At 43.5% G+C, this 14,640-nt stretch overlaps 1 protein-coding gene across 7 annotated transcripts; it reads left to right on the top strand.

The window, feature by feature from the left end:
• The first annotated feature begins 174 nt into the window (after positions 1-174).
• On the top strand, positions 175-13,699 carry LOC122889551 (tripartite motif-containing protein 60-like). Of its 7 annotated transcripts, none has more exons than XR_006380942.1 (5): positions 175-271; positions 1,089-1,229; positions 6,035-6,109; positions 7,881-7,959; positions 13,179-13,699. XR_006380942.1 is itself a non-coding variant. In XM_044224793.1 (5 exons), the coding sequence occupies exon 5, from the start codon at positions 8,541-8,543 to the stop codon at positions 9,951-9,953; it is 1,413 nt and encodes a 470-aa protein (XP_044080728.1). In that variant the 5' UTR covers positions 175-271; positions 1,094-1,229; positions 6,035-6,109; positions 7,881-7,959; positions 8,265-8,540; the 3' UTR covers positions 9,954-10,343. The 7 variants fall into 7 exon arrangements, 4 of the variants coding, with proteins under 4 accessions (XP_044080728.1, XP_044080726.1, XP_044080727.1 ...); XM_044224793.1 differs by lacking the exon at positions 13,179-13,699 and adding an exon at positions 8,265-10,343 and having other exon boundaries at positions 1,094-1,229; XM_044224791.1 differs by lacking the exon at positions 13,179-13,699 and adding an exon at positions 8,265-10,343.
• The last annotated feature ends 941 nt before the right edge of the window (positions 13,700-14,640 follow it).

Raw genomic sequence — 14,640 nt, 5'->3', positions numbered from 1 at the left:
GGGACTAAATGACCTTGATCACTGAGCCTTACAACCCCCGTTAGCCTCAGGGTCTCTTCCCCTGCTTCCCACTACGGGGTCACTGAGCATGCGCAGGTCCCACACAGGCCCACTTGTGGGGGAGGGGCACGGCCAATCGCAGCACAGAACAAATGTGCGCCTCTGACGAACGAACTCACGCCCTCAGTAGCCGGTTGGGGTTCGTAGCAGGCCGTAGCCTGTCAACTTAGGGCACAGTCTTTCGCTTGAGTAACTGAGCAGCATACTCCAGGTAAGCTGGGAGGGCCTCAGAAAGGGCTAGGCAGCTGAGCAGAGGATGCCTGAGTATCTTCTGGCCTCCTGATTTCAGGGTCCAGGTTTGTGTGCGACTGGGTCTCCTCAGACTCTGTCTCTGAGAGAAACACAAGATTCCCTCTCCGCCAAAAAGCCTTTTATTTATCTTTAAATATTTTATTTATTTCTTAGCACAAGGAAGGGGACCGGCAGGCAGAGGCAGAAGCAGGCTCCAAGCTGAGCAGGGAACCTGACGTGGAGCTCGACCCCAGGACGCTGGGATCATGACCTGAGCCAAAGGCAGACGCTTAACTGACTGAGTAACGCAGGAGTCCCAGCTAAAAATTCTTTTATTTTTTTATTTTTAAAATATTTTATTTGTTTGACAGAGATCACAAGTAGGTAGAGAGGCAGGCAGAGAGAAGGGAGGGGAAGCAGGCTCCCGGCTGAGCAGAGAGCCTGATGCTGGACTCCATCCCTGGACCCTGGGATCATGACCTGAGCTGAAGACAGAGGCCTCAACCCACTGAGGCACCCAGGCGCCCCTAAAAATTTTTTTTTTTTTTTAAAAAGAAGTAAAGGGATGCCTGGGTGGCTCAGTCAGTTAAGCGTCTGCCTTTGGCTCAGGTCAAGATCCCAGGGTCTTGGGGTCGAGTGCCGCATCAGGCTCCCTGCTCAGTGGGCAGTCAGGTTCTCCCTCTACCTCACCTCCCCTGCTTATGCTTGCTGGCACTGTCTCGGGAGCGTACATCCACGTGTACCCTTTCTCAAACTCATAAATCATCATCTTTTTTTTTTTTTTTTTTTTTTTAAAGTATAGGGTCCCTGGCCTGAGCACTGATGGATCTAGTCATAATGGAGGTGGTGTGACTGCCTGAAGTGGAGAGATGTTTACTGGAATGCTAGATTGCAAAGTGGCCACGTGACCTCCAAAGGAGGATTGTTGGTGTGTTAAGGTAGGATCTTCCAATTTCCAGTACTGGCACCTGCCTGGTGAAGTCAGTCATCCTGTATTTCTGATTTATAGGCCTTGCAGGTAGGCAGTTATCTCACCCCCCCCTCCCCCCCCCCACCCGCCCATGAGGTGAGGCTTTAATACCATGAAGTCAGGTCCCTGGAGTCCAGTCTTGAAACGTGGAAATCTACAAGTTTGTATATTAGCCTGATACTTCGGAGTTCATACTAGCCAGTAATTTTCAGCAGCCACAAGAATAAAATAGGTAACACAACTTTGAGGAAAAATAAAGAATTCAGACCACGAGTTATACATTCCCATGTTATTAACCAAAAGTTAACAAAAAATAAAGGTAAAACCACAAGTATGATCTGTGCTACGATGGAAAAATACGTGGAGTCAGGAAATAAAAGTAGGGACCAGATGTTGGTGGCCTCAAAGTCTTATTCTTACAGTAATGAAAAAGTTTTGCTGTGGAGTTATGAAACTAACTGAATAGAGAAGAGATAGTCAAAATAGTAGGCTGTTTGTAAATTGGACTGGGAAAATGGCCCCGAAAGTTGCTTATTTAATTTCATGGCTTGAGTCTGGGGTGGTGAGTTAGAGGACGTAAGTATGTGGGAAAGGAAGGACCCACTAGGAACCTGGATATGGGTAGCAACACCACCCACCTCCTTTTTATTTTAATTAAATACTCTATTTAGGGGCATGTGGGTAGCTCAGTCAGTTGAGTGGCGGACTCTTGGTTTCAGCTCGGGTTGTGATAACTGGGGTCCTAGGACTCAGTCCCCAGTTGGGCACTGAGTTTAGTGGGGAAATCTGCTTAAGGAGTCTGTCTCTGCCCCCTCTCATGCACACACTCTCGAATGAATGAATCTTTTATTTATTTATTTTTTTTAAAGATTTATTTATTTGACAGATCACAAGTAGGCAGAGAGGCAGACAGAGACGTGGGGCGGGGAAGCAGGCTCCCTGCTAAGCAGAGCCCAATGTAGGGCTCGATCCCAGGACCCTGAGATCGTGACCGGAGGCTAAGGCAGAGGCTTAACCCACTGAGCCACCCAGGTGCCCCTGAATGAATCTTTTAAAAAATAAATGAAATACTTTAAAGCCATATAGCTGTTTTTTCTGATTTCAAGAAATTCCATTCCTATTTGTTTAGCTATAAACCTTAGGCAATACCCTTAAAACTTCCCTCTCATATTTACCCAACCCAAAAGTATCCATAAAATACAGAACATAACTTTTTTTTTAAGCTTATGTATGTAATCTTTATATCCAGCATGGGCCTTGAACTCGACAACCCTGAGATCAGGCATCCCTCACTCTTCAAACTGAGCCAGCCAGGTTCCCCAAAATACGGAATTGTAAACAAAGGTTAGGGATCCTTGTGACAGTGTTACTCATAAAAAGTTAGATTGGAAAATCAGAAGAATTAGAAGACACATTATCATTATTTGTATTTCTTTTTTATTGTGTGGGAGAGGAAAAATAATTACCCCCCCAATCCCTCTAGGTTCTTGGCTGAAACCCTCATCTGTAATAAAAGAGGAACAGGAGAAACAAAATTATGTACTCAAATCTGTATATAAGGGAGACTTACAAAGATGAAACTCAAAAAGGCAGTGAGGTAGTTCATCCTGAACTAAGGAAAGAAGATACGGAAATAGGGGAGGAAGGTAGTTCACAGGACAGTGAAAAGAGAAAACACGGTGAACAAAGTTTGCCCTGACAAGGATTTAGTCTCCCAGATGAAAAAGTTGTCTATACTAGTTCTCTTCCAGGCGCGGGCCCCTTGCATTGTAAATTGCCCCTTCTCTGAGCTTCTGTGTTTGCTGTTTCTCAGAATAAATAAGCTGAAAATCATCTTTATGCCAGAGAGACATATTTTGGGATAGTGTATCATGCTACTCTCCAATCGCAATGTAATAAAAATGTTATAAAAATGTTTAATGTAGGGGCGCCTGGGTGGCTTGGTTATGTCTGCCTTCAGCTCAGGTCATCATCATGGGGTCCTGGGATCGAGCCCCATATTGGGACCCCTGTTCAGTGGGAAGCCTGCTTCTCCCTCTCAATCCTTTTACTTGTGTTCTCTCTCTCTCTGTCAAATAAATAAATGATAAAAAAAAAAACTTCAAAAAAATTCTTTAAGAAATTTATTTTGAAAGACTGCGCACTAACCAGGGGAGGGGCAGAGAAGCAGCCTCCTCCTGAGCAGGGAGCCTGACCATCCGATCCAAGGACCCTGGGATCATCACCTGAGTCAAAGGCAGACCATTTAATCTATTGAGCCACCCAGGTGTCCCTTAAAAAAAAAAAAAGTTTAATGTAATAATACCATATTCTTTTTTCAAAATTAGAATCTATGCGGGCGCCTGGGTGGCTCAATTGGTTGGGCAACTGTCTTTGGCTCGGGTCAGGGTCCTGGAGTGCCAGGATCGGGCCCCACATCGGGCTTCCAGCTCCATGGGGGAGTCCGCTTCTCCCTCTGACCTCGCCTCTCATGCTCTTTCATTGTCTCTCTCTCGAATAAATAAAATCTTAAAAAAAAAATTAGAATCTATGCACTTTCTCTGCCAAACTACCATGAGTAATATCTTTTTTTCACTCATGAGAGGGGTAAGACATAGATAGTGGCTTATAGACTAAAATAGTGCTATAATGTAATATATTACATGATACAATATTGAGATAGTTGGGCTGGATTTCTAGAAGCTTTACAAGATTTTCTAATAATACTTGTGTCTGTGGGTTGCCAAGACTACCTTACATTCAGATACTGCTATAAGGACTCAGAGTTCAGCATAAATTGTACTCACAGCTGTGATTGATTATAGTGAATGGACTCAAAACAAAATCAAAAGGAAAAGTGCATGAGATTCAAGTCTGGAGGAAACAGTGGCAAACATTCAACAGTTCTTTTCCAGTTTCCCAGTTCTTTCCCAGTCCCGTAGGACCCATTTAATTCTTTCAGCAACACATTATGATTAATACATGTGAAATGTCCACCAGGGAAGCTCTGTTAGAAGCTTTTATTGTCCAAGGTGCTTTTTTTTTTTTTAAAGATTTTTATTCATTTATTTGACAGATCACAAGTAGGCAGAGATGCAGAGAGGCAGAGAGAGATGGAGAAGGGCTCTCTGCTCAGCAGGGAGCCTGCAGTGTGGGGCTCGACTCCCAGGACCCTGGGATCATGACCTGAGCCCAAGGCAGAGGCTTTAACCCACTGAGCCACCCAGGCGCCCAAGGTGCTTTTCCTTTGGGAACAGATCATGAGGTCACTCTCTGCTTAGGCTATATCAAATTTCTAGATTATCAGAAAGAATGCTGGCAGCTAGCATAAACCACATTAGTTGTACCAGTGTTTTAGACTTGGTGAGCCATTGTTACCAGGGAATTGTGGGACCCCTCATAAAATCCAAGCTCTGAGACTGGAGTCAAGGGCCAACCTTGCAAGCCCGGCTTTCTAAGGATGGCAGTCTTAGGCCTCTTACAGTCCCTCTTCTCTGCACAATACCACTTACTGAGCTGCTGTTCTGGGCAGGTATTGCACGCCATCCCCAGTGCACTTGGATATGTTTGCCGAGTTCTCTAAACCTCACCATTAGGGGTTTTTACCCAACTCTCACTGCATTTACAGGGTTGATTAAATCAACTGGCCATCGGTGATAGCCTCCATCTCCGGGGCCTCTCCCTAGGAGGATACAGAGTAGGGCTGATAGTCTGCAACCCTCCAATCTTGCCTGGGTCCTTCTGGTGACCCACCTCCATTCTAAAGCTACCTAGGAGTGCTCAGCCGTCACTTATCTCATTAGCGTGTAAAATGCACTCTTACCACTAGAGGGTGAGTTTAACGGTGTTAAGAGCCCTAGTCAGGAACCTAGGCCAAAGACCAAATAGGATTTCTTACTCCTGAGTACCAAGAAAAGTAGTGTGCAAGAAAATTAGTGTGCTTAATGGTTTAGTATGCTAGTAGTTAATAGCAGGCAGTTTTATGACTTTGGATAAGCGTATTCTCAGTTCTCATAAATAAGTTCGTTTCACAGCTGTAATTAAAAATTTTAAGTCCCCCACAGTCAAGGCTAAAGATTTCACCCTACTTGAAGCTTAGCCTGTTGATATTTCATGGTTGCTGCCAGATGACACAAACTCCTGGCTCAGAGACAGGACTCAGTGACTACTGGCACCGTCCATAACATAAGCATCAGGTTGGCATCAGTTCCACGTATCTCCCAAGTCTCTCATACTGAATGTTGTGTACACCATGGACTTGTCACGCCAAAAAACTCTTTTGAGTTAGTTTTTAAAGATTTTATTTACTTAACAGATTGAGAGTACACAGGCAAGGAGAGTGGCAGGGAGAGGGAGAAGCAGACTCCTCACTGAGCAAGGGAACCCGGTATAGGGCTCCCAAGCCAAAGACAGTTGCTTAACTAACTGAGCCACCCAGGTGCCCCATTGGCGGACCCACTTTTATAGCAAGCCTGTTCCTGGTCCACCAAGAAGACTTTACCTCCTCTTTCAGGGAAAGAGAAGTGGCCTCAGTGAAGAGCCATGAAGGCCCTGCATTCTTGGCATACCCAAGAGACCATGCACTGATATTCAAGGCCTGTGTGAGAGCGCCTCTCCCAGCATTAATTGACAAACTTTGGAGGGTTTAATTGAGGAGAGTCAGTGACTGTGGAAGGCACTTAGCACAGTGTTTGACCCACCAGAGACTTCTGGGCTCTCTCCAGGAGCTATGTGGGTCAGGCTGTGTTGAAAACACACCTTTTACCAGCCCATTCCTGCCATTTATACACACAGGACATGAACCCTGCTGTCCCCACGCATGTGTGGATGACAGTGGCCCGAAGATCTGGCAACTTACTTGGATTCAAGGTATGTGTTAGATGAGGTGAGTAGAAACCATTTCCCTGAGGAGGTAACATTTGAGAAGATCAGAAGGAAAAAGGCAGAGGTACACAAAGATACCTGGGTAGAATGCTTATGCAGTTACCTCAGCATGTTCAACCAAAACAATTGTCAACTGCAGTGAATCAAGAAGAATGATAGAAGTCAAGCTCAGAGTGACAAGTATGGTCAGTTTTGAATGTGTTAAGAAATGGGAATCTGAATAACATATAAGGGACCTCTCTATACTATCGAAATTCCTGCGAATTCTGTTATTTCAAAGTATTAAAGTTTTAGAGAAATTACTTTAAGGCTCATCCAAATGTTTAACTCAAATGGAAGTGGCATAGGGTTTTGTACACGATGTTGAGGATCTAAAGTACCTTTAGAAACTGGAGCATTTGGGGGTGCCTGGATGGCATAGTCCGTTAAGCATTTGCCTTTGGCTCAGGTCACGATCCCAGGGGCCTGGGATTGAGTCCTAGGTCAGATTCCCTGCTCTGGGGGCTGGCCTCTCCCTATCCCTCTGCCGCTCCCCCCACTCAGGTTTCCTTGCTCTCTCAAATCTCAAAAAAGAAAGAAATTACAGGATTTTAAGCTCTAGAAAGAGATGTTATGAGTTGTGTATTTGAAGAAAGTTTGTATAACTTGGGATGGCAAATGGATGCAAGGGAGCAAGAATGACGGAAGTAGGCTGACTGGGTCGAGGGGTGGCACCGTAATTCTCTTGAGACCTGATTGCAGCTTGGACGAGGTTAAGCTGCCATATTAGGTCCGAATGTCTTAAAGGGTGGCAGCCTGCCCAAATGATAAAGACAGTGAGTAGAAAGAGCAGGGAACATAAGCAATAAATTGTGTGTCCCAGTGCTCTACAAAATGAACTACACCTCTCCCTTTGATCTAAACACTTAGATGAGCCTGAAGGTGATTTTTTAAAAACTTAAATACTTTGGAATAATTCACAGGAGTTTAGAAAGACTACGGAGAGGTCTCCTCCGTATTCTTTTTGTCATCCAGATTCCCATGTTTCTTAATGATACTGCATCAAAACCAGGCAAGTATGTACATTTTTTTTAAAGATTTTATTTATTTATTTGAGAGAGAGACAGTATGAGAAGAGGGAGGGTCAGAGGGAGCAGCAGGCTCCCTGCGAAGCAGAGAGCCCGATGCAGGACTCGATTCCGGGACTCCAGGATCATGACCTGAGCCGAAGGCAGCCGCTTAACCAGCCCAGCTGAGCCACCCAGGCGCCCCTATATTTTGTTTTTTTTCAAGTTAATATTTCAGAGTAATATTCAAAGATCATGACCCCTTCCTCTGTAAATACTTAGCACACATTTCCTAAATGTAAGATATTTTCTGTAGCTGTGATGCAGTTATCAAATCTGGGAAGTGTAATTTTGGTGTTACTATTTAATAGTGCATATTAAAATTTTTGCCATTCTGTGCTATCAGTTTTTTAATTAAAAAGAAGATTATTTCATTGACAGAGTGAGTTCACATGCAGGGGAGGGGCAGAAGGAGAGGCAGAAGCAGACTCCCTGCTGAGCAAGGAACCCATGTGGGACTGGATCCCAGGACACTGAGATCATGACCTGAGCAAAGGCTTTAATGACTGAGCCACCAAGGCACCCCCATGCTGTCCACTTAAGAGCAATTTATTTGCTGTCTAGACTCTAGATACCTAAGATTACAAATTTCTCTTAGTAGTTTCTTTAGTCTCTTAATGCAGAAATTCTCCCATTTTTTTTTTTCCCAGTGCCATTGCATAGAGTTAAAGACCATCGATTTGCCCGTGGTTTAGATTTTAGTGATTGTTTCCTTGTCATTAAATACAGGTAAATTTCTTTCTTTTTGGGGGTGGGGCAGAAATACTCTGATGTTTCCTCATTGCAGGCCATCAGTTTGTCCTTTCTTGGTCATGAGGAATTCTTCAGATCTCTGCATTGTAGAGGCACATATTTTTCCTCTCTGTAAATAAAATACAATCGTTAGACTGATACTTTGAGATTTTGTGAACATACTACTATGCAGGAAACTTCACTGAACAGTTTTTACAGTTACTGATGATTCTTGCCTCAATTAATTACTATGATAACAAGTCTAGGAGATTTTTGAAAATTAAAAACTTTCTCATCCACAGGGGTGATTGCTTCCTTGGACCTGTTGCTACTTGCCTGAAGAAGGAAGTCATTAATCTTAAATGTAGGAGGTTTCCTCTGTGAGAGAGCTGCAGGCAGGAATCTTTGCCCTCAAGCTAAGGGGCAAGACTTCAGTGGCTGCCCTCTGGGAGGCGTGCTGGGCCAGTGAAACCTAAGTCTGTGAGGCCTGGGGGAGGATATCTGCTCACTGGGTCTTGAGCTTAAGGCAGGCCTTGCCAAGGGGAGCATTCTTATCCCCCACTTTTGTTGTCGGCTCCATGGAATTTGTGACAGGCCTGGTGCACCTCCAAGAGGAGTCTAGATGCCCCATCTGTTTGGATTACTTGAAAGACCCAGTGACTATAAACTGTGGGCACAACTTCTGTCGCTCCTGCATCAACATGATGTGGAAGGATCTAGATGATACCTTCCCCTGTCCTGTCTGTCGTTTTTGCTTTCATAACAAAAGCTTCAGGAGCAATCGCCAGCTCAGTAATCTGACTGAAATTGCTAAAAGACTGCAGGTCCGAAGGAGCAAGAGGAAAAGGCAGGAGTATTCTATGTGTGAGAAGCACAATCAGTTTCTGACCCTCTTTTGTGGGAAGGACCTGGAGGTTCTATGTACACAGTGCAGTTTCTCTGTTCAACACCAGAAACACTATATTTACCCCATTAAGAAAGCTGCCACCTTTCACAGGAAAATTCTAGAATATAGCATTGAGCCCTTGAGGGACAATGTGGAACGAGTTGAAAAAGTGTTAAGTCTTCAAACCAGCAAAAGAGTGGACCTGAAAAAGAAGGTCGAGGACAGGAGAGAAGAAATCATTTTCGAATTTGAGCAAATCAGACAGTTTCTACAGAATCAGCGAGAGGCTCTTCTTAGGCAGATGGACGATGAAGAGAGGGACATTTTAACAAAACTAAATGAGAACCAGAGAACATTTTCAGGTCACGTTTCCACATTAAAACATCTGCTCAAGGAGGTAGAGTGCAGGTGTGTGCAGTCAGAATTGGAATTACTGACCCATGTTAAGGGTATCTACAACAGGTATCAAAACCTAACGTATCCTGAGCTCTTCGTATTCCAGTTAAAGAAATACGGATTTAGTCTTCCTCCACAGTATTCTGGCTTGGACAGAATTATCAAGCCATTTAGAGCAGATGTGATGCTTGATCTTGAAACAGCACACCCTCAGCTTATTGTGTCTGAGGATAGAAAAAGTGTGCGATATGGAAACAAAAAAAAACACCTTTGTTATAACCCGAGGAGATTTTATCTTTGCCCTGCTGTCCTCGGTTCGAGGAGCTTTAATTCTGGCCGGCATTACTGGGAGGTAGAAGTGGGAAACAAACCTAAATGGACCTTGGGGGTGTGTCGAGACCGTTTTCCCAGGAATTGGAGGACTTGGCCAGTAGTTGAGGGTGGATTCTGGGCAATTGGGCGATACATTGAAAGCATTTATGTTATACTGGGTGGTAAGAGAACCCAACTTCTGCCTGTAGTAAGACCCAGTAAAATCGGCATTTTTCTGGACTGCGAGTTGGGTGAAGTTTCCTTTTACAATATGAGTGATAGATCTCTTCTCTATAATTTTAATGATTCTCTTATAGAAGCTGTGTGTCCCTATTTCTATATTGGAGTAGATTCTGAACCTCTTAAAATCTCTTCAGTAACAGATGATGAACGATGAAGTACCTGGGAAACACTGTCATTTCAATGTCTCGGGGTAACTTAGCCAGTAAATTTAGTCTCAGTAATTCTGGACTCTTAACGGTTTACTGTTGAAAACCAGAATAGATTTTTCTCCCATTTTCATCAACTATAAAAACATGGTAGTAATGCCAATTTTATAGATGTTTTGGATATCAATGGCCAAGTGCTTTGAAGTTCTTAGAGTATTTGAGAATTAAATTACTTATCAAATTCAAGAAAATATTTTCTGTTGAAATTGTATGTAAGTTGCCTTTTAATGATAGTCATTCCTTTACAATTGTGTAAGTTTAAGTTATCTTAACAGATAAACACCCTTAATACATACCTACCTTCAGTGGATTCTTTGGTTTCTTTCCATAATTCTTGATACCATTTTCCTCTTCTTCACTGTATATGTCTATTAGTTGACACAGTTGACTGAATAGGTACTTAACGATTTTGGCCTTTTAAAGGCCCTTTCCCTACACACTTTTTAAAAAAAAAATTATTTCACAGAGATTACAAAGAGGCAGAGGGGCAGGCAGCGAAAGGGGGAAGCAGGCTGCCTGCTGAGCAGAGTCCAATGTGGGGACCCTGAGATCATGATCTGAGCCGAAAAGCAGAGGCTTAATTCATTGAGCTACCCAGATGCCCCTCCCTACACACATTTATACATATAAATGTATGTGTATAATCTGAACAGTTTTTTCCTGGTGAACGTGGTTCTTGGTCTCACATTCCAATCTGAATGAGCTACCTATATATATAGCTGTCTGTATACTATCCACTGTCTTGAGAATTGTCCTGTGTTCTTAAGTTCATTATTGGTTTAATCCCACGTCTTCCTGCTTGTTTTATCTTTTCATTTGGAGTGTCATCCTACCCCGGATACTTTAAAATTGGGGGGATTTTGCATGTTTCACTTTACTCGACCTCTGCTGAGGTGACCGTTAAGCCAAATATGCATGGCTACATTGGAAGTCATACTACCTAATCTTCAAAAGATACTATTCTTTCTAAATCTGGTCTACTAGTTGATATTTGAGTACCATTTTTTTCGGATGTTTTACTAATTTTTTAATTTTAATTTTTAAGATTTTTTTTTTTTTTAATTTGACAGAAACAGGGAGCAGAAGCAGTGGGAGAGGGAGAAGCATATTTCCTGCTGAGCAGGGAGCCCTGATGTGGGGCTCAATCACAGGACCCTGGGATCATGACCTAAGCGGAAGGCAGACACTTAACTGAGCCACCCAGGCGCCCCACTTAGCATGTTTTAAAGACCTTTTTTACTCTTAGTGTTCTGAGTTTTTATCCATTTATTTTGCTGAGTGGTGAGATACTCTGTCAGGATTCTTAAGAGAAACAACCAATAAGATGTACATTTTTAAAGAAGGGTTTATCTTAAGTGGTTGGCTCAAACGGTAGTGGAGACCGAGAAATCTGTGAAGACAGGCATGGCAGGTTTTAAAACCAGCTACCTAGGGATCCAGGGAAACTGACTGCTGCAGTTCAAGTGTGAAGGTCATCTCCCAGTAGAACTCCGTCTTGGCTTGTGATAGGTCAGACTTCTGTTTTGTTTGTGTTTTCAGTAGATTGATTGAGGCTCTCCCACACAAGAGGACAATCTCCTTAAAGTCCACCAGTTTAAGTGTCAGTCTTTTCCCAAAATCTCCCTCAGGGGAACAATCAAATAAGTATAAGAAATTGATTCAGCAACTTAGAAGCTAAGAAAGCGCTATGGGTACAGGGAAGAGTAAATCGGTGACCAGGGGATAAAAGTACTGAGAGTGTGTGTGTGCGCGCGCGTGCACACATGTGCATGCAGGGGCGGGGTGGTGGTTAGCTGCCTGAACTTGGGTGGTCAGGCAGGCATTTTAGAGAACACAGCAGAAATTCAGATTAGGGAATAGCAGTGGTAGCAGGGAGAAGGGCTCAGCAAATGTTACAGGGAAGGGATTGGCACACCAGGGACAGCTCAGAAGCCTGGGAGTGGAGTGAGTGCAGGGGGAGTTTGTGAGGTCAGAGAGGTGAGTTGTGGAGAGGGGAGAACCACCAGCCCTTGTAGGGTCAAATAGGCCATGTTAGGATTTTAGTCTGTGAAATAAATGGGTCCTTAGAGACTTTGAGGGAGAGAGTAACTTCATCAGATTTTCCTGTTAGAGAATCTCTCCTTTCTGTATACACTGGCCTACTTGCCCTTATTGGAACATAGTCGGTGTAGCAACCTTTCTTAGTATACTTGTTTAAGAATTTATAGCTAGGGGCGCCTGGGTGGCTCACTGGGTTAAACCTCTGCCTTTGGCTCAGGTCATGATCTCAGGGTCCTGGGATCGAGCCCTGCATTGGGCTCTCTGCTCAGCAGGGTGCTGCTTCCTCCTCTCTTTCTCTCTCCCCACCGCCCCCTCCTGCCTCTCTGCCTACTTGTGATCTCTGTCAAATAAATAAAATCTTTAAAAAAAAAAGAATTTTATAGCTAGTATTTTTGACTGTTCTTTGCTTCCTATGTTTACTCCTCCAGATTCCTCCTGGTTATTCAGTCTGTCCTTCATGTCAGACATTCCATGTTAAACTGATAAATGTTTCTTCATAACTATGGGTGAAATAACTAGAAACCTTACTGGAAACTGCACCTACTTGCATTTTTATGAATTTTCTTAATAATTGGTTTACTGCTGTATATTGAACCTTTTTGATAACATATTTCTAGTTGCCAACCCCTGACCCTCAGCAGAATTACCATGGTACTCTGGTGCACCTGGGTGGCTCACTTGGTTGAGACTGCCTTTAGGTCAGGTTGTGATCCCAGAGTTTTGGGATTGAGCCCGGAATCTGGCTCCCTGCTCTATGGGGAGTCTGCTTCTCCCCCCTGCGTGTGACTTCTCTCTCTGATTGATAAAATCTTTTAGAAATGTTATTCCAGTAATGGTATGTGAGGGTTATCTTTGCCCATCTGATATGGTATAGTTCATTGTAGTATACTGCATTTTTAAAAGGTACATGTAATGGCACCCTGGAGCTTTTCTGTGATGTGTGGTCCTTGTACTGCCTGGGCTTCGAGGTCCTGATACTAGAGCTGATAGCATCTGAAACATAGTGTCATTGCATCGGTTAATGAAAGACAGATACAGGCAGCCGACTCTGCCTCCCTGCAACACCCAATACCTGGGAAAGGATGTTGGGCTCCTGGGACAGCATATCTCAAGTTCCCATCTGGTTCCCCAAGGTTGACTTCTCTGTGGTCCTTGAGAGGAGCATTCATTGGCCCTGCGATTCCTCACCAGTGTCACTTTGGAGCACGGAGAAATGCGGGAGAAGGTGTCTGGGGAACTATGGATGAGCATCTGGGCTCAGGGTGAAAAGATCTCCAAGCTGCAGAACGTCCTAGTTGTTGCAGAGAAGACTGACATATGTACAGAACAAGTCCAAGGACTTCCTAAAAAGACCTCAATACCAAAGGTGAAAGAACGAGTAAAAGGAGACCTCCAAGGCAGCCTGCAGATTGGGGGGGCCCATCTGGGTGCCCAAATCCATGTGCTGTTTGGCTTCGACCAGGTGCAGTTGCTGGTACTGGTTGGGAGAGAAGTGGATGGGCTCTGCCTCCAGCCGTTAATGCCAGACTTGAAGGATGGCTGGGGGGGTGAAACTCAGACCATTAATTGGATTACTGTCGTCTTCTGTGCCATACCAGGACTCGGGATTCTCTGATAAAGGTTCCTCTCTGGCTCGTGGGGGGTGGTGAGAGGTGGGGGGTGGGGAGGGTGTGTGTGACTTGTTACCTATTTCTGGTCTCAATGGCTACTTCTACTGCCATCCCTCAAAAGTGTGTTCCAGGAGCCGAATAAACTTGATGCCAGCAAGTAAATACGCATACGAGTAGCTTCAAGTTTATTTTTGTTTCAATTACTCCCTGTAGTGATACTTCAATATTTATGTCAGATCTGTTTATCTATTATTGTACGTATGTAATCTGTATGCTCACCTAACCTGTATGTACACATACAATACATAAACACAAATGGACTTCCATAATGTTTGTATACATCATACATATATAAGGGAGTGAACTTTGTTGCTAGTATTTTCCATAGTTGAAATTGCTTTTAACCTTTTGCCAATGGTTTGCTTTTGCTATAAAGAAGTCTCATTTATATTGGGGCGCCTGGGTGGCTCAGTGGGTTACAGCCTCTGCTTTTGGCTCGGGTCGTGATCCCAGGGTCCTGGGATCGAGCCCCGCGTCGGGCTCTCTGCTCAGCAGGGAGCCTGCTTTCTCCTCTCTCTCTGCCTGCCTCTCTGCCTACTTGTGATCTCTGTCTGTCAAATAAAATCTTAAAAAAAAAAAAGTCTCATTTATATTGACTTGCCAACCATTTTTAGTTGCTTTTGATCAACGTTAATCTCCAGTCTGTTTAAAACATTCCCAACATTTTACAAACTTCTCTGATGTCTAACATTTCAATAACCTTTCTACTACAAGATTGTATATTTAACAACAAAAACCTCACTCTTTGTTTTTTTGTTGAGCCATGGTTGACAGTTTGTGAATAATTTTTCATGTTAAATACAAATGATTTATTTAAAAAAACTTGTGTATTGTGTGTATAGTATTGCAGTTTTAAAATCTGTCTTTTCCTTTGTTTTATGACACTTGGAGCCTTTATGAGTCATTTCCACAAGTGGATACTAGA

Source organism: Neovison vison, chromosome 11 (assembly GCF_020171115.1).
Source record: "Neovison vison isolate M4711 chromosome 11, ASM_NN_V1, whole genome shotgun sequence".
Taxonomy (NCBI): Eukaryota; Metazoa; Chordata; class Mammalia; order Carnivora; family Mustelidae; genus Neogale; species Neogale vison.
Note: the sequence above shows the minus strand (reverse complement) of the source record. Positions and strands in the feature narration are given on the sequence as shown.

Excerpts from the sequence above, each read along its gene's own strand:
- LOC122889551 (XM_044224793.1), top strand. The coding sequence starts at position 8,541 with ATGGAATTTGTGACAGGCCTGGTGCACCTCCAAGAGGAGTCTAGATGC.